At 42.1% G+C, this 20,142-nt stretch overlaps 1 protein-coding gene across 5 annotated transcripts in view; it reads left to right on the top strand.

Annotated features, from left to right (window-relative positions):
* The window catches only part of MAN2A1 (mannosidase alpha class 2A member 1), a 130,028-nt gene that overhangs the window by 14,070 nt on the left and 95,816 nt on the right, over window positions 1-20,142 (top strand). For 4 of the 5 annotated variants that reach the window (XR_008233440.1, XM_052776481.1, XM_052776484.1 and 1 more), the window contains exon 3: window positions 11,380-11,524. Coding sequence is in view for 4 of the 5 variants with exons in the window: in XM_052776481.1 (XP_052632441.1) it covers window positions 11,380-11,524 (145 nt within the window). In the remaining variant the exon portion in view is untranslated. Of the gene's footprint in view, window positions 1-161; window positions 284-11,379; window positions 11,525-20,142 lie in introns of all 5 variants that reach the window. The other variant, XM_052776483.1, reaches the window with a different exon arrangement.

Genomic DNA, 20,142 nt, shown 5'->3' with positions numbered 1-20,142 from the left:
TAAAGAGGTTTTGCATTTTAGGGATATATGTGTAGATGGGTCTTGATGGGGAGGTAAAGAATGTTTACGAACTAGTAATTTAAAAAAGTCTCAGGCACTGTGTTCCCTTTGGAATGCCATTTCTGTACTTTAGCATTCTTGTGTGTCTCTGGTTTGTATAGGCACTTTGCTCAGAATGGAGGAACATATACCATGTTGACTGGTTGGCATGAACTGGGGAGGCTGAAGTTTTTTTAAAGTCAAACACTTCAAGTTGAATTTATTTTGCTTTCTGGTGATGCTTGTGAGTTCATGGACTCTTATATATTCAGTTTTAATGGAGTGTTTCAGGAGCACTGAGAATACTGTGTGAAGTTTGTGATCTGTACTGTTTTTGGGAGTCTTGTGGGAGTACTATAAATATTCATAGTACTCTAAAGCAAAGATTAAATTTTGAAGTCCAGCTTACTTTCACTTCTAGAATGAGAATTTCTATTGCAGGAGAAAGACAGTGGATTTAAGATGAATAAGTACACATATTAGAACAATTGTAACCTCTGATGTATCATTCATAATGCCTTTAAGCTCTTCTGGGATAGGCACCACCTTAATATGTCTTTTACAGAGAAAGTAGGGTTTTTTTAAAGGCAATATCTGACTGTTCTTGTTTCTAATATACATTAAGACTTCTGTGCAGGACAGTAAGGCATGTGGACCTATGATTACATGTTTCCAAGTTACTGGTTTGTTAACAGGTTATTCCTTGTACAGTCTGTTACCATATTAAGTGATGTACTTTTTTAGGTGCATTAGAAATAAGTTCTAGGAAATGTGAATTGTGAATTTTAAGGTAAAAGGGGTTGGCTTAAATTCTTGGATGTGTTAACCTGTTATGAATGGAAAGTAAAACATGTTTGCTTAAACTGTTCTCATGTTTTGCTTCACATTTGCAGAATGCCAGAACATGTACCTACTATCAGCTAATGTACCTACCTACCTAATGGTAGGCTGTAGTAGCTAAACTGCTTTTTGATAGTTTTCTTTACTTCTAAGGTTATATGCATTTACTTAAGTAACAAATATAGCAGGGAATATTCTTAATACTGTTCCTCGACTCACACTTTCTTTCCTTGCCTTGCACAGGGAGGGAGGGCTCTAATGTTCTTTGTGTCATTGCATTAGTACCTTGTACTCAGCAGGTTATCCACCATCATCATTAAGTTACTTTAATACTGCTTCTGTATACAGTTTCTCATCCTGTGAGTCTGACCCGCATTTCAGTTGTGGAATCTAAGACCTTGACTTTAGCAGAATTCCTGTAACACTATGTTAATGAGCTGATCTAATTTACCGTATTTGAATACAGTTTTACTATTTAATACTTTGCCAAGCCTGATGTATTCTGCAAGTTCAGTTAATTTATTTTCTTCCAGAGTTTTTTATAAAGACTGAGAAATTCTGAGTAGATTATTTGGAGCATTGTTTTTTTAACTATATTTTAATTTCTATACCAGCTTGTTAGTGTTAATTACCTGCTGTTCATAAATGTTAACTTAAATCCACAGATTTGGACCTTACTTTTTCCGTGTTTGTCTTTTAACTGGATGTATGAGGAAAAAAAAAAGAGACTAGAAAGAAGTAAGAGCTAATATAGGTGAGACATAGTGTTTGGATAAAAATCACTTTAGAGAATGAAGGCAAAAGAGGCTTCACTGTAGAAATTACGGGAGTTCATTATAGACTCCATTAATGGAGAAACCATTATAAGAATGTGTTCAAATATGGATTAAAAACCTTTGTGATATTTCAGTGAGAAATATTACCAGGACTTGCTACTCAGAGACGTAGTTTCTTTGCATAAATTGGACAAACCAAGTTACCAATAATGTGAGACCCAAAAGATTCTTGGGTAGGATAGCTAAAGGATTTTTTTCATGGAGAAACTGTAAATCAAGAAATAATATACTTTATTACTTATGGTGTTTGTAAGTAGGTAGGAGATTGTGATAGAAATGGCCACTGAAAATAACACTGAATTGAGAATTGATGTAATTCAAATTAAATAGAAGACTAATGCGTACTTTTTTCCAAAAGTTAAAAATGGAGCTAGGTAATAAAACCAACAAAATTAAGAACTCTGGATTAAATATGGTTATGACCTGATGCTTTTTTAGGTCAGTAGTTCAAGAAGTATCTGGAATTTGTGCTCAAAGACAGAATTCTCAATAGCCATCCTGCTGAGCTGGAAGGTCTTTTAACTAATACGGTGAAGTGTCTCCTCTTGTCCCTTTCAACTACTGAAGCATCTAACATTGTTCTTAGTACTGTTGCTCCTTTTAAAAATGAGGCATCAATCACTCTTTAATAAGGTGGCCTGAAGAGGCATGAGCTATGTTTTTATTTCTTCTGTGCAGTAGTTTACTGTTCACTGGGCTAAATGTTGTGATGTTTGCCTAAGACTTGCATAACTTTAGCAGTTTGAGTTCCTCAGTATAGAGAAAGAATAAGCCCATATAGGAAAAAAAGACAACTGGTAAGTTTTCAGATGTTTGAATTGAAAAGCTTATAACTACATGACTGTCTTCTGAAGCAGCCATAATGAAGACAGTCAGCATCCTTTTTGAATTTCTATTTGTATACTGTTTTTACAAAGTCTTGCTTACTATATCAGAATTTTATACTTTGAAATGAAATTAAAATATGTCCAGGAAATACCTGTCTTTAACCTTTTTTGCTTCTTACTGACTACGTACTTGGAACTTATTCTTCAATTGTAGTCATGTAACCTGTTCAAGAGATGATGTAATTTGTAATTAGTTCTTTGCACAATTCTTACGGAGGATGGTGTTGTATCAAAGGTAAAAATGACTTAACATCTGTCTTATGGATATCTTGGCATAAGTGCAGTGATTTCAACCTGATCTGGCTTCAGTTTATTCCAGTGGAAGTTTTTGAGTCCTAATTTTTTTCCTAGCTTTTTTTAACTGCTTCTGATTAACATTTGGATAGTAGAATGATCAAGTGGTTGAGGTTGAGAGGGTCTGGTGGAGGTCATCTGGTCCAACGCCCTGTTCCAGCAGGGTCAGCTACAGCCAGTTGCCCAGGACCATGTCCAGATGGCTTTTGAGTATCTCTAAGAATGGAGATTGTGCAACCTCTCTGGGCAATCTGCAAATGCAAGTGCTCAGTCACCCTCACAGGGAAAAAGTGTTTCCTGATGTTCAGGAAGAACTTCCTGTGTTATAGTTTGTGCCCATTGCCTCTTGTCTTGTGACTGGGCACCACTGAAAAGAACCTGGCTCCTCCTTCTCTGCACTCCTCCTTCAGGTATTTGTACACATTAATAAGATCCTCCCAAGCCTTCTCTAGGGTAAAGAGTTCCAACTCTCTTGGTTGTTCCTCATAGGAGAGCTGCTCCAGTCCCTTCATCATCTTAGTGGCCCTTTGCTGGACTATCTCTAGTGCGTCCATGTCTTTCTTGTACTGGGGTGCTTGGAAATGGACACAGTACTCCAGGTGTGGCCTCACCAGTGCTGAGCAGAGGGGAAGAATCATGTCACTTGACCTGCTGGCAACATGCCTCCTTAATGCAGCCCAGGATGCCATTGGCCTTCTTTGCTGCAAAGGCACATTGCTATCTCACGTTCAGTCTGGTGTCCACCAGGATGTCCAGGTCATTTTCTGCCAAGCTGGTTTCCAGCTGGGCAGCCCCCAGCATGTACTGGTGCCTAGGGTTGTTCCTCTTCAGGTGCAGGACTTTGCACTTCCCCTTGTTGAACTGCATGAGGTTCCTGTTGGCCCATTTCTCCAGCCTTTCAAGATTCCTGTGGATGGTAGCACAACCCTGTGGTGTATCAGCCACTCCTCCCAGTTTGGTCTTGTCTACAAATTTGCTGAGGGTGTACTCTGCCCCATCATCCAAATGATTAATGAAGATGTTAAACAGGATTGGACCCAGATGTGACCCCTGAGTACACTGCTAGTTACTGACCTCTAGCTAGACTTCATGCCACTGATCACCACCTTCTGGGCCTGGCTGTTAGCTGATTTTTGGTCCATCTCACTGTCTGCTCATCCAGCCCCATACATCAGCAGCTTCTCTATGAGGATGTTACAGGAGGCAGTGCTGAAAGCCTTACAGAAGTTGAGGTAGACAATATCCACTGCTCTCTCCTCATCTACCAAGCCAGTCATTTCATCATAGACGTTTCTCAAGTTGGTCAAGCATGACTAGCCCTTGGTGAATCCATGCTGACTACTCCTGTTGACTTTCTTGTCCTTCATGTGCCTGGAAATGATTTCCAGGATTAGCTGCTCTGTCACCTTCCCAGGGATCAAGGGGAGGCTGACCAGCCTGTAGTTCCCTGGGTGGTCCTTCTTGCTGTTCTCAAAGATAGGAATGATATTGCTTTCCTCCAGTCCTTGGGCACTTCTAATCACCATGATCATTCAAAGGTTCTTGAGAGTGGCCTTGCAGTGATGTCAGCCACCTCCCTCAGTACTTGTGGGTACATCCCACCAGAGCCTGTGGACTTATGTATGTCCAGTTTGTTTAAGTATTCTCTGATCTGGCCCTTTTCCACCAAGGGCACATCCTCCTTACTCCAGACTTTTCTCCTGGTCTCTGGGACCTGGGATTCATGAAGGCTGGTCTTGCTAGTAAAGACTCAGGTGAAGAAGATATTCAGTCCCTCAGCCTTTTCCATGTCCTATGTCACCAGGCCCTGTGTCTCATTCAGCAGCATGCCCTGGTCTTCCTTTTGCACCTATGTACTTACAGAAGCCCTTCTTGTTGCCTTTGACATTCCTGGCCAGATTCAATTCCGTTTGAGCTTTGGCTTTTTTAACCTCATTCCTGCATGCTTGGGCATGTATTCCTCCCACATTACCTTCACTTGCTTCCACCCTTTGTATGCTTCCTTTTTGTGTTTGAGTTTTGCCAGGCGCTCTTTGTTCATCAGTGCAGGCCTCCTGGCATTTTTGTCTGTCTTCCTACTTGCTGGGATGCACTTCTCTTGAGCTTGGATGAGGTGATCCTTGACTATTAACCACCTTTCTTGGGCTCCTTTTCCCTCCAGGGTCTTATCCTGTGGGACTCCGCCAAGCAAAATGGCCAAAGTCTGTTCTCCTGAAGTCCAGTGATGTGATCTTGCTTTTTGCCCTCCTCTCAGGGTCCTGAATTCCACCATCTCATGGTCACTGCAGCCAAGGCTGCCTTTGACATCCACAGCCCCAACAAGCCCCTCATTGTTGGCAAGTAAGAGGTCCAGCAGAGCACCTCTCCTCACTAGCTTCTCTATCACTTGGGTTAGGAATTTGTCATTGATTCGCTCCAGGTACCTCCTGGTTTGCTTGTGTCCCGCTGTGTTGTCCCTCCAGCACATAAGGGTGATTGAAGTTCCCCATGAGGACCAGGTCCTGCAAGTGTGAGGCCGCTCCTCTCTGTCTGTAGAGGGCCTCATCCACTTGTTATTCCTGGTCAGGCAGCCTACAGCAGACATCCATTACAATGTCACCCATACTGGTCTGCTTTTTAGTGCTTGCCCATAAGCTCTTAGTTGGCTTTTCATCCGTCCACAGGCAGAGCTCTGTGCACACCAGCTTCTCTCTCATGTAAAGGCCAGCTCTCCCTCCTTGTCGTCCTGGCCTGTCTTTCCTCAAGATCTTGTATCCCTCCATTGCAACTTTGCAGTCATTACTCATCCCACCATGTCTCCATGATCCTGACAAGATCACAGGCTTGCAACTGCACACAGATCTCTAACTCATCACGTTTATTCTCCGTGGTGCGTGCATTAGGGTACTTCAGAGAGGCACCCTGGCATGCTGATTTCTCAGAAGGGGTTTTGGGGATTTCTCTGTAATTGTGCCTTGTAAGCACTTCCTTGCTTACATGCAAACACTGGAGGTAACCCTGCTTAAGCCCTGTTTCGTTGTGGGTTTTTTTTGTTTTTTTTTAAATTGTTATTTTCTTTTTTTAATCCTTTCATGTCACATCACTCCTCTCCATCGCTTCTTCACGGGGCTGCTGGTAACTCTCTCCCTCCCTCTTTAGAATCATAGAATTGTTTAGGTTGGAAAAGACCTTCAAGATCATCAAGTCCAACCATCATCCATGCCCACTAAACCATGTCCTGATGTGCCTTGTCTACATGCTTTTTGAATACCTCCAGGGATGGTGACTCAACCACTTCCCTGGGCAGCCTGTTCCAATGTCTGACAACCCTCTCAGTAAAAAAATTTTTCCTAATATCCAACCTAAACCTCCCCTGCCATAACTTGAGGCCATTTCCTCTTGTCCCATCTCCAGCCACCTGACAGAAGAGACCAATACCCACCTCACTACAACCTCCTTTCAGGTAGTTGTAGAGAGCGATAAGGTCTCCCCTCAGCCTCCTTTTCTCCAGACTAAAAAACCCCAGCTCCCTCAGCCGCTCCTCATAAGACTTGTGCTCCAGGCCCCTCACCAACTTGGTTGCCCTTCTCTGGACACGCTCCAGCAGCTCAATGTCTTTCCTGTAGTGAGGGGCCCAAAACTGAACACAGTACTCGAGGTGCGGCCTCACCAGTGCCGAGTACAGGGGAACAATCACCTCCCTGCTCCTGCTGGCCACACTATTTCTGATGGAGGCCAGGATGCCGTTGGCCTCCTTGGCCACCTGGGCACACTGCTGGCTCATATTCAGCCGGCTGTCAACCAGCACACCCAGGTCTTTCTCTGTCGGGCAGCTTTCCAGCCACTCTTCCCCAAGCCTGTAGCGCTGCTTGGGGTTGTTGTGACCCAAGTGCAGGACCCGGCACTTGGCCTTGTTGAACCTCATACAGTTGGCCTCGGCCCATCGATCCAACTTGTCCAGATCCCTCTGGAGAGCCTTCCTACCCTTGGGCAGATAACACTCCCTCCCTCCCAACTTGGTGTCATCTGCAAACCTACTGAGGGTGTACTTGATCCCGTTGTCCAGATCATTGATAAAGATATTAAACAGAACTGGCCACAATACTGAGCCCTGGGGAACACCACTTGTGACCTGCCGCCAACTGGATTTAACTCCATTCACCACAACCCTCTGGGCTCGTCCATCCAGCTGTTTTTTCACCCAGCAAAGAGTACACTTGTCTAAGCCATGAGCTGCCAGCTTCTCAGGGAGTATGCCATGAGAGACAGTGTCAAAGGCCTTGCTGAAGTCCAGGTAGACAACATCCACAGCCTTTCCCTGCCACTAGGCATGGTCACCTGGTCATAGAAGGAGATCAGGTTGATCAAGCAGGACCTGCCTTTCATGAACCCATGCTGGCTGGGCCTGATCCCCTGCTTGTCCTGCACATCCCATGTGAGTGCCCTCAAGATGAACTGTTCCATAATATTCCCTGGTACTGAGGTCAAGCTTCCAGGCCTGTAGTTCCCCGGATCCTCCCTCTGACCCTTCTTGTAAATGGGTGTCACATTGGCAAGCCTCCAGTCCTCTGGGACCTCCCCTGTTGACCAGGACTGCTGATAAATGATGGAGAGTGGCTTGGCAAGCTCTTCTGCCAGCTCCCTTGGTACTCTTGAATGGATCCCATGTGGTCCCACAGACTTGTGAGTGTCCAGATGGTGTAGTAGGTCGCTAACTATTTCCTCCTGGATTAAGGCGGGTATATTCTGCTCTTTGTCCTTGCCTTCCAGCTCAGGGGGCAGAGTACCCTGAGGATAACTGGTCTCCCTATTAAAGACTGGAGCAAAGAAGGCATTAAGTACCTCAGCCTTTTCCTCATCTCTGGTGGCAATGTTCTCCTCTGTATCCAATAAAGGATAGATATTCTCTTTGGCTCTCTTTGTATTGTTAATATATTTGTAAAAACATTTTTTTGTTGTCTCTTACAGTAGTGGCCAGATTGAGTGCTAGCTGAGCTTCTGCCTTTGTAAATTCCTAGTTAAAAGCTCTCCTTAACAGGTCAGCCATGTTCCTGGCAAAGATACCTTTGCCCCACTTAGTGAGTTGGATCTAATCTCTTCTAAGCAGACAGTGGTCTGCAAACAGGGTCCCGTGGTCATAGAACCCCAAAACCTGTTGCCAGCACCAGCTCCGGGGCTAATTATTGACCTGTACTATCGGTGCCTTCTTCTCACCCCCCTACCCCTCATTGGCGTGATTGAACAGGATGCCACCTGGGCCTCCATGACCTTGATTACTACCCCCAGAGCTCTGTAGTCACTTTTGATGCAGCCCAGGTTGCCCCTGGCAGTACCATTGGTACCCACAGGGAAGAACATCAAGAGGTAGTAGTCAACGAGTTGGACAAGCTTCAACAGTTCCTCTACAACATCCTGGCTCTGGGTCCCTGGCAGGCAGCAAACCTCTCTAGATGATGGGTCATTGAGACAGTTATTTCAGACGACTGTCGATTAAGAATCCAAGATCTATGTCCTGAATTGCAGTTTCCAGCTCTTGAGCTCATAATGATGGGAGTATGGTTTGAGATAACTGTAAGGTAACAGTTGTTAGGGAAAAAATTACGTATGCTGTGGACTGTAAAAATTGGTATCTTGCAGACTGCAGAAAGTGGCTTGTGAAATTCGGGCTCCATCTATGAGAAAAGTTCATAGGAATGTGGGTAATTCAGTGAATTGTTGCTTTTTAAACAAATATGTTTTCATGGTTGAAATGTCCAAAGAGTTTCAGTCTTAAGGTCACACATTGGTAACTGGCAAATTTATGGAGTATGCACTTAATTTTCTTCAGAAGGTTGCATTTCACAGAAAAATTACGGTTCCTCAAAATCAGATTTTAGAATAGCAAGAAAATATGGTAGTAGGCTAATTTCAACATAACCGTTATTTGATCTCTTCAAGCTGTCATACAGAATGCATGTATCTGCAAGTGTTGCATCTGTATTTTCTATTAAGCAACATTGTCCAAAGGTGGATGCAATCCTGGTGGAGCAGTGACATAAGATCATCTCATACAGGCCATAGGTATCTAGTTTATGGACATCATAGGCCCAGCTGAGGCTCTGCTTTATTACAAGCCCTTAGAGTGGCTTGTATTCCTATCTAACGTTACTTACTGTTCTTTGTATCTCAAGCTACAGGCCTATGGTGGGTTGACCTGGGCTGGCTGGCCAACCCAGCCAAGGTCACCCCACGGCAGTCCTTTTTGGCACCCAACCTGGCCTCAAGGAATGAGAGATAAGGACAGTAATTGGGAGTAGTAATGGCCAAAACTTGGATTGGACATTGCCAGAGTGAAATAACTGTGGGGATTCTTTTGTTGTTGTAATGAAGTGAAGGGACAAGGGGTGGAGTTTTATCATGTGTGTAAAATTTCCACTTTTTCAGTGTTATGTAATTTTGATTTTGGTGTAGGAATTTTTTTTTGTAGATGTAAGTGAAGTTTGTGAAGAGTGTGTGATGAGTGTATATTTTATCGACTGTTCTTAAATATGTGTTTCACAGAGGTGAGGGTTGAATGTACTGGGTGCAGGTGCCCAGGTGTTGGTAGCAGGGGGCTCCAGGGTGGTGTCTGTGAGGAGAGGCCAGTGCTGCCCCATGCCAGACACAGCTGTTCCAGCCAGTTCCAAAACAGAACCACCGCAGGATACAGCCAAGCCTTCCAACAGCAAGAGTGGTGGCATCTCTGGGAGAGTGTGTTTTAAGAAGGGGGAAAACACTGTATAAGGAAAAAAAAAGTGGAGAAACAACGCTGTGAACACCAACGTCATTGATGAAGGAGGGGGAGAAGGTTCCAGTGGAACAGGTGGAGGGAGCCACTGGAGCAGGTGGGGGAGACCACTGTGGAGCAAGTATTTCCCTGTAGCCCATGGAGGACCCCATGCTGGAGCAGCTAGATATTTTCAGAAGGACCTGTGGGCCGTGGGGGATCCACACTGGAGCTGTTCCCAAAGAACTGTAGCCTGTGGAGAAGATCCTATGCTGGAGCAGTTCATGAAGGACTGTAGCTTGTGGAAGGGACCCCATGCTGGAGCAGGCAAAAAGAGTGAGGAGGGAGTGACAGAGAGAAACCATTATGGACTGACTGCAGCTCTGATACCCCTGTACCACAGAGGACTTGGGAACTAAGTAGTGAAGCTGAACCGGGCTAGAAGAGGGTTGGGGAGAAGGTGTTTTAGTTTTGTCTTTGATTCTCACTATCCAACTCTATTTTAATTGGCAATAAATTAATTTAATGTTCCCCAAGTTGGGTCTGTTTTTTCTGTGATGATAATTGGTAAGTGATCTCCCTGTCTTTATGTTGACCCATGAGTTTTTAATCTTATTTCTCCCCCCGTCCTGTTGAGGAGGGAGAGAACAGCTGGGTGGGAGTTTGGCAGCTGGCCAAGGTCAGCCCATCACAAGGCCTTAACTTCTTTAGTCAGATGTTTGTTTCAGATGTCTTTATTTTTTTAAAGTTTCCTAGCAGGACAGAAACCAGCTTACCACAAGAAAGTTTTAAGTCTTGTGGTATTCATGTGGTAAATGACTCCTGTAGGCTATTTTTGTGGAAATGAAGTGTTTGTTGAAGAGTTTGCCAGGTGTACAATTGTATTCTAATATGGGGTTAGAACTAAACTGAAGTTTGGCTTAAGTTTTTTGAACTATAGGGCCAGGAAAAGGCTTATCCAGATGATGGTTCATGTTCATGAAGTTTGCCTTTTTTCCTAAAAGCAGACCAGAGTATTAAAAAAAAAAAAAAAAAAAAAGAGGAATAGTTGGATATGGTAACTTTGGTCTAAACTCATATTAGAAGACTCTCTTTAAAGCTATCTGGTGGTATCTAAATTTCATAGGAACCTGTTGAAGTAACTCTAGAGTTGCTTTATTTACCTGTAACCTTTTTATTTGCATTGACAAGTGAAGTATGTCCATCCTTGTGTAATTAGTGTACTGGGCAACAGTAAATATATAAGGAGCTTTGTTATAGCAATTGGCTATAGTTCTGAACATTTTTCCTTGATAGTTTCTTTCAGTTCCCTTTTGTGAGTTTGACTTTTGCGTCAATCTCTCTCATGTTGTCATCCCTTCTTACTGCTTGCTTAGTTTGTCCTCTTCATCTTCTGCATTCCCCTATTTAGTGTATTGTGCTATTCTGTATAATCCTTTCCTTACTCTCCTGCCCCAATGCCATTGTGAGCTGTCATAATTTTTGTGACTTAAGGCTCTTATTCCTACCTTTTATCTAATCAATTTCAGTTTCCTCAGAACAGGGCCTGCCAAATGCTCCTCTTGCTGCCAGCTGTGTCTTGGGTGTTCTAGTGTGACTTGAAACTTGCTCTCATTTTTCAGTTTTCTATTCATTTGACTCTTCATCTCTCCCTGTGTAATGAACAAGCTGATCTATTTCTAATGAAAACAGCTTTGGTTTTTAATAGCAGAACTGGTTTTATGAATTCATGTTTTACATTCCTTTTACTCTTTTTTAGATGTTGGATGTCTATGACATTCTTCCTTTTGATAATCCAGATGGTGGCGTGTGGAAACAAGGATTCGATATCACATACAATGAAAATGAATGGGACAGTGAACCACTTCAAGTTTTTGTCGTGCCTCACTCACATAATGACCCAGGTAATATTTTAACTGTATTGATTTGGGTATCTAGAGGCTTTTGAATTCAGAAATATATTGCCATTTCTGTTAAGATTTGGGGTTTTTTGGAGCATGCTACTTAATATGTTAGATTTAAGTCTAGCAAGGCAGTTAAGCAGATGTATAATTCAAATGTCATTGACTTCAAGGGATAATTGTTATGATAAAAGTTGTACATGTACTTATTTATTAACTGGAGCAGAACTTCACCATTGATATTAGAAGGTAATATGGATTTTCTGTGTTCATCCTGCTGTTAACCCAGTCAGTTTATTCATTGCTGCATTAAATATGGCCTGTTCTTATTTTGACTTTTTGGACTGTCATAGATAATTAACTCTCAGCTTGTGCTAGAAGGATGTGCTTTTTGGAAGATATGACAATGGCAGATCTGAGGTTTTTGACTGTAACACTTTCTTAACTCTTTTGTGCACACCCCTGCCCCCAACCTACAGTGGGACAATATAAAGTCTGGATTTAAACTGAAACCTAGGTATGCTTACATAATTTCACTTCTTACTCCCAGGTGGATGTTTACTGCGTAATAAATAAAATGGAGAAGTGACACTTTATTTTGAAATGACTGTAAAATACATGAAAAAGCAGTGAATTATACTGCTAAAGTATATTCCTGGTACATGTACGCTGACAATGAGAAGCTGGCGAAGCTGCTTGTTATTGTGGAAAGCCACAACTTTACTACTGTGTATGTCTCTAACAATTTAATTTGTTGTTTGAAATACTGTGGATCTGAGTGAACTAAGATACAGTAGTTTGAACATAAGTGACTTGTATTCGCATGTATCTAGCATTTTCAAATAAAATGAACACTGGAATTTGGAGGGACTGTATTGTCTAGTTATGACAGCTAAAATGACAAAGTATGGATGTGGTAAAAATATTCAGAGAAAGTAATCACAGTATAAACTTTGATCTGCCTTTTTAGAGAACTGTCTTTAAAACCTGTGTCCATTTATTTCCTCTCTGTTTTTTGCTCCCCTGAAAACTCTCCTAGAAAGAAGCCACACTCTGCATAGTCATTTAATGAATCTGAAACCATCCTAAAGGAATGTACAGAACTTCTAATTCTCTTGGTTCTTATTAGAAAGGGGTATGGAATTTACCTCTCTCCCTTCTTTCTGCTGAAGCTAGTAGTATCATATCCTTAACTGGGGAAGGACAGTTGGCATCCCACTAGAGGCCAGTTGCCTAGTGTCACGTATGTCCTCCTGAGATGATTTTAGCTGGATTGAACAAAGACCCCCTGCACAGTGCAGACTGAGGTAGCTGTACAGGAGCATGAAGCTTGGGAGCTGCAGGAGAATGTCCTGAGGGAAGCTGAGAAGAGCTTTGCAGAAAACTTTGCTGGTGTCCATTCAAGTCATGAGGTTAGGTAGGGGCTCAATGTTCTGACACTGATGTTTTTGTTTTTTTTTTTCCCTACAGGTTCTAGTAATTTTGGTTTTATCCTTTTTTTTTTAAATTACTTTATTTTTATTTTATTTACATTCCTTCTGTAACTGCCTTCCAAACCAGAATACATTGGGCTGATTTCCTCTGTGGTGCCTGGCCTTTCTCGTCAGTACTCCGTGCAGAATTGACCAGTTTTTGTTACCATTCTGGAAGGACTCTTTGGAGCTAAACCTCCAGCCTTCTACTTTCTTCTTCACATCTTGATTCCTGTCTTGCCTCCTATAATCAGCTGTGGTAGATTTTCACAGCCAACACCTTTTGTGTTTGACAAACTTTGGTGTTGGGTGCCTTAATCTAGTGTTTGGTTCATCCTGTAGCACCAGTTCTGCTTGCCAAAAGTGGCCACTGAGCACTCATACTCTTAAGGAATTTGAGTATGGAAGTTACTGACCTCTCTTCATATCAAGATTATTTTGGTAGATACTAACATCAGTCACTGCAAATGACATTCTCCCTCATCGTATGCCAAGCAAGGCATACAGTCTTGAGTCTGCTGTTGGCTCAGCTGGCCAGTAGCAAGGTTGTCCTGGTTTCAGCTGGGATAGTTAATTTTCTTCTTAGCTGGTATAGTGCTGTATTTTGGATTTAGTATAAGAATAACGTTGATAACACACTGATGTTTAGTTGTTGCTAAGCAGTGCTTATCCGAAGTCAAGGATTTTTCAGTTTCCCATCCTCTGCCAGGAAGGAGGTGCACAAGGAGCTGGGAGGGAGAATGGCCAGGACAGCTGACCCGAACTAGCCAAGGGGACCATTCCATACCATAGGACATCATGCTCAGTATATAAACTGGGGGGAATTGGCTATGAGGCCCTGATCACTGCTTGGTTACTGGCTAGGCATTAGTCAGTAAGTAGTGAGAAATTGCATTGTGCATCACTTGTCTTTCTTGGGTTTTATTTTTCTTTTTGTTATCTTTATTATTATTATTGTTATTATTATTATTATTATTATATTTTATTTCAATTATTAAACTGTTCTTGTCTCAACACATGCATTTTACTTTTTTTCTTTCCAATTCTCCTCCCCATTCCCTGGGGTGGAGAGGAGAGGAATGAGCGAGTGGCTGCATGGTGCTTAGTTGCTGGCTGGTGTTAACCCATGACAACAGGCTATCAATATCAGGTTATGCTGGAGGAGGCTTCATCAGAGTCTCCAAATTTTTTGATATGTGTCTGTTGTGGTTTAAGGCCAGCTGGCAACAAAGGACCACGAGGCTCGCTCACTCCTCCCCTGTGGTGGGATGGGGAGGAGAAAATGCAAAGAAAAGCTCATAGGTTGAGACAAGAACAGGGAGGGATCAGTTACCAATTATGGTCATGGGCAAAAACCAGACTCAACTTGGGGAAAAACCCAAATCAATTTAATTTACTACCAATCAAATCAAAACAGGATGAGAAGTAAAACCAAATGTTAAAACACCTTCTGCCCATCCCTCCCTCCTTCCTGGGCTCAACTCCACTCCCAGTTCTCTCTACCTCTGTTATGGATGCATGCATAACCAAATCCAACAGGTGTTAAAACTCAGATTTATTCTTCAGTAAAAAGTTAGTTAGAAGTCTGGTAACACTTTATAAACCACAGGCTCAATGATGTAAAGAGAATTAATACTACACAACCGACTGAAGAATCCCCAAGATTTAAAGTGATGGCTCCAAAATGCGCTTATCACTCACCTAAAAGCTGAGGGCTCTCTTCCTCGAGGAGTTAGCTTGGGCTATGCCCCAACCCAGGGGGGAGTCCCTGACTGCAGACCCGCTGCTCCGAGGAGGGCCGATTCCAACATGTCCTCTGGCGGGACCCAGTTTGTACCCTTGTTGAATCTGACCTGTGGTCATTTAATCCCTATTGGCCAGGAGGGTCACCTCAGTGTACCTGGCATGTCTCGATTGGCCAGTTCAAATTTCAACCTGTGGCCTCTAGGGTTTAGGGGTTTTTTTTCCTTCCCCTTCTCCCTGCCTGGAGAAGTTTTGTTTCCTGCTGGCAGGATGCGGGGCTGGGGGGGGGGGGCGGGAAGTATATTGCCACAACCTCCTCCCCCCAGTGACGCAGAGGAACAGGGGATGGGGGTTGTGGTCAGCTTGCCACACATTGTCTCTGCCGCTCCTTCCTCCTCAGGGGGAGGACTCCTCACTTGTCCCCTGCTCCACCATGAGGTTTCTCCCACAGGAGACAGTCCTTCTCGAACTTCTCCAAGGTGAGTCTATTCCATGGGCTGCAGTCCTTCAGGCACAGGCTGCTCCAGCATGGGCTTTCCCATGGAGTCACGGCCATCTTCGGGGTTATCCCCCTGCTCCGGCGTGGGGTCCTCCCCAGGCTGCAGGTGGGCATCTGCTCCCCTGCTCCCCTCCATGGGCTGGTTGGGGACAACCTGCCGTCTCACCACGGGCTGCAGGGGCATCCCCTCCTCTGGTGCACCTCCTCCCCTCCTTCTTCACTGACCTTACTGTCTGCAGAGGTGTTCCTCTCACGTTCCAATCTCCTCCCCCGCTGCAGGTTTCCCCTCTTAAATCTGTTCTGCCAGAGGTGCTACCATCATCGCTGATGGGCTCGGCCTGGGCCAGAAGCAGGTCCAACTTGGAGCCGAGGAAGCTTCTAGCAGCTTCTTACAGGAGCCACCACTGCAGCCTCTCCCCTGCTACCAAAACCCCACCACACAAACCCACAACAGTGTCTTTTGGGGCTAGCAGACTGAATAGCTCTGTATTGCTCCTATGAGAAGGGTCCCCAAAACAGTAGAATTGTTGGGAAGATGGACACATCTCTTATTAGCCTCCAAGTTAGGATGGCAAGTTACTAGGCTCACTCAGTGAGGAGTGCCTTGAGCTTCACTATATATTTACCAGGATGCTTGAAATATTATACCTTGTTTTGGAAGACTGGAGGATAACAAAGGCTTTTTCCAGGTCCCAGAGACCCTCCCTATGTATGGCATTCTTTTTCAGGTTTGGGTTCTTGGTCTGTGTTTAAAAAACCCAACCAAACAACAAAAAACGCAACCAAAACTCCCCACCCCCAAAAACCCAACTGGACAAATAAAAAAACCCAAGCAAACACCTCCCCAACAACAAACCAAACAAACCAGAAGCCCCAAATAAAAAACCACACCACCAACAAAAAACCCAAAACCAAATAAATAAAAACACCAAAAAAACCCCATCTTCCCACCCCCTTCAAAAAAAGTTTTTGAGTCACCAGAATTATTAAACTTCTAAGACAGATAAAGCATAGATACTGCTCTACAACCAGAGGTAGCTTCACCAACACCTTTTCCTGTTTAATTTTTTGTGTTATCAATCATGGAATTTCCTGTACTTTCCCAGTAGGAATTTTCTACTTACCCAGGAAGTATGTTTGTGATTTGTCTGTCTATTCCTTAATTTTACATCTGAATGATGACTCTTGGTGCACTTGAGAGCTCTATTTAATGAAGTTTAATCTGATTCTATTTTGACCTTTCTAGCACTGGTCTGGCCCTCTTCCAAATGTAGGGGTGTGGGCCATAATGAACTTAGCTTCAGAGATGGATTTTTACTAGCATTCAGATGTCTATCTTGGAGAGGGTCACTCATTAGGTCTATAGTAAGGTACTTGTTCTTCCAGCTCTCTGAAAGAAGTCTTCTCTGTGACTGCCCCTTCAATAATAAGGTTGGAAGAATTCTGTGAAGTTATGAGAGCTGTTTCCCATCTCTCTGTTGTAACTATTTTCCTCCGTATGTTATTCCCAAGGACTTGCCTGAAGTCTTAATGGTGTTTTCATTCACCTTTGATAACTGACTTTCTTACTGGTGTGTAGTTTTGGCTCCTAAAGCCTTCCTCCTTAACACCCAAGTTCTTCATGCCTTTGCTATAAAATTTTATCTGTCCTTCCACCAGCAGGATCTAAAATCGAGAAATCTGCATTTCCTCGTGCTTACAGCCTAAATATCTCCCAGCTTGTTCAGGCTCCTCAGTTGATATCAATTAGGGTTAAACTGAGATATAAACCTGGTAAATGTAGACTGTTCTGTCACCAAAGGTGATTGTACGCGACTGGTTATTGTTTGCTTTTACAAAGATTGTTTTCACAGACATCTCCTGACTTGGTACTGCTTTTGGTAAGGACTTTTCTGTGGAACTGTCTGCAGTATGAAACTGCAGATTAATAAGCACTTGAAAGAAGGAAAATTTATCTGTAACAGAAATCTGCAATCTCTTGTATAGCTAATGGTTACATTATTACTTTCCCACAGAGAATTAAAAGGCATGGTGCAAAGGAAATACCTTCTGGCAAAAAAGCTTAAGGTATAAGGAACCTATAGTGTAACAATGTACGTGAAAAATATTTACCAAGAAATGGGGTCGGTAAAGATGTAACTACATTAGCTGCAAAAGCTTTGAATTCTCATTACAGTTTGTTTTCTCATCTGAGGCTACTTTAACTTTTCAAGTAACTAGTTATGCTAGTTCGGATGTGTAGCTCAAAGGCAAAGAAACTGCCTTGAAACAGGATCCATAGGGAAGAGGTGGTGTTAGGTTCCAAGTCTGTTTTGAGGAATGACTTGTGTGCTGATGCTCTGAAACACTTTGTGTTGCTAAATTCTGCTAAATCTGGGTTAACTGCTTCCATGTGAATTCAACCAGGACCTATAAACTTGGGGTCTCTATGCTTCTCCCTTCAGTAGGTAGTATATTTATTTACCCATTATTGGGGAATCAGGTATGAGAATGGGTCTGCTTCACACTTTCAAACAGTGGCAGGCATAATTTTCTTTTAGTTGCTGGCAGTTGATGAAGATTTGAGCACCTCAGTAGCATGTCTGATTTCAGGGGGACTCACCCTGAGCAGATTAATCTCAAGCCATGGAGAGATGTTCAGTTTACAAATAGCTGTGTTGTGTGAGGTTATAGCCATCACAGGTGGGTGGCATTTCTTTCTGGAGCACATTAATGAGCGATTGTATAACCTGCTGTGCTGGCAAAGGCCTCATGTTAGATCTCACGTACTTCAACAGCAGGTTCATGTGACTGCCTGAAGTGGATTAGGCAGCTGAACTCCAGAGGGGAGAACCCTGCTCAGGGACAGTGATATTGTCAACCAGCACAGCTGGACTTGAAAGATGATGTTCAGATATGACCAAGGGGTCGAAAGACACCTCTAGCATTTATTGCTGTCTTAGCAGTGATGATTTTGGTAATGTCTTCTCATTAAATTTTTTAGGAATTGAGACTTGTGAGCTTTGTAATATATATGTGTACCAGATCAGAGTATTTTATTGCTGAATGTGGTTGTTACAGACCTAATACAAGCAGCACTTAAGTGAAATTGAAAGAGATGAAAATAGGTTTTCATTCCTCCCTCCACCTGCCCACCCGCAATTTCTAAGTAAATATGTATGTGAAAGTGTATATGCACATATGTCAGGTCTAAATACTACTTTTTAACACTTCATTAATTATCTATAACTTTGGTAACTTTACCTTACTAGAATTCACATTAACGCCTTATTATTATTTAAGACAGTCTCCATTTCTCAGGAGGAAGTCTCTATAGCCCTATGAAGTTAATAGCAGTGTTAAGATAAAAGAAAATCTAAGCATAACAGTTTATGCTGTTAATATACTATGGAGTTTCAGGTTTGTTTTCTGTTGACCAGATCTGGATACAGTTTTCAGGTGACTTCTTAGTTTTTCTGACATGCTTGGAACACAGATTATTTAGACTGTTATCTGACCCACCAAAATATAAGAACAGGTCAGTATAAAGCTGAAGCAAGAAAGAAAATATGCTAGTTGAATGACATCTGAAAACTTTACCTTTAAAAGTTTCAGACTGTAAATTGAAAGTTTACTGATTAATATCTTCATGTTGTGTTTTAATAGGAAGAGAAAAAAATCACAGTCACCACTGTTGGTCTAGAACTTGTTTTCCTTTTTGTAAACAGCAACAGTATATAGTGTTTTCTAAAAAAAAAACCAAACAAAAAACCCTATGAAGGCTATGTAAAGACTATAAAATACACATTTAATGGTGAACACCTATTTTTTCTATTGTAGAGGAAGATGAGATCTAGGAATAGAATGTGAAACTGGCAGCTCACAGGTTTTTCTTGACATGCTGAATTGCAGAAATCTGAGTTTTATTCTTGGCTCAGTTCTCAAAATGGTTGCATTTGGGGTGGTAAGGGACTTTTAGTGATAGAGTTTTTTCTCTTCATCTGGAAAAAAACAAACAGCAGAGCAGTTTCTTTGAAAATTGACAGGACTGTTACCGAGAGCACACTTTTAATTCCTGATTAGTAGAAGTTTTCTGTCCGTCTTAGTTATGAGGGCAGCAGATTTGATATGTACAAAGCAGAAGTAGACCTTTCATTGTGTAAGTCTAACACATAAGAAGTCTAACTATAATTTTTGAAGTACCTCATGATTCATGACAGGTTGTGCTTTTGGCAAAATGTGCAATTATTTGAGTTTTTAACTATGCTTATGAAATTAAGTGTGATAAATATGAAATGATATTTGTGGTCCATTGAGCAGAGATCTTTTACAAGTTAAAGTATGCCATTGGAAAAGTAAATGCACTGTCATACCTTTTTAATATCAGTGTCTTTGCTTCTACCTAAATGACTTTATTTCAGAGAATATTCTGGGAGGGACAAGGGGCTAATCTTCTATTTATCTTCTTCTGAATCAGAATGAATTCTTCAACACAGTGATGTTCCAGATGGCTTTCTGTCTTATTCTGGTTTATACTGTGCCAAATAGAAAAATGAAAAATAATCTTAGAGTGCTTTGAGTTTTAATTTTGAGATAGCCTTACATGAGACACATGTTTCTCAAGTTTTCTTTCACAGTGTTGGCCAATGAGCCATTAATCTTTGAAAAGATACTTCTTTTTGGTGAAATTAGCACTGAAGTTTTATGTCAGACACATCTGTAAAATATAAACTTGTATATTTGCTCTATTTAGTTTTCACATCATAGAATGATGATGCAAGATTTCTAAATTAAAAAATTAATGCGTATATTCTATACTTTAAAATAAGGAATTTTTTTTAATTGCTGAATGTACAAAGGTGCTAATGCCAAATTCTTTCCACGTGTAATCGTACTTACTAAAATGTAAGTTAAAATTTAGTTTTTGG

Source organism: Harpia harpyja, chromosome Z (genome assembly GCF_026419915.1).
Source record: "Harpia harpyja isolate bHarHar1 chromosome Z, bHarHar1 primary haplotype, whole genome shotgun sequence".
NCBI lineage: Eukaryota > Metazoa > Chordata > Aves > Accipitriformes > Accipitridae > Harpia > Harpia harpyja.
This window is presented reverse-complemented; position numbering and strand designations above follow the sequence as displayed.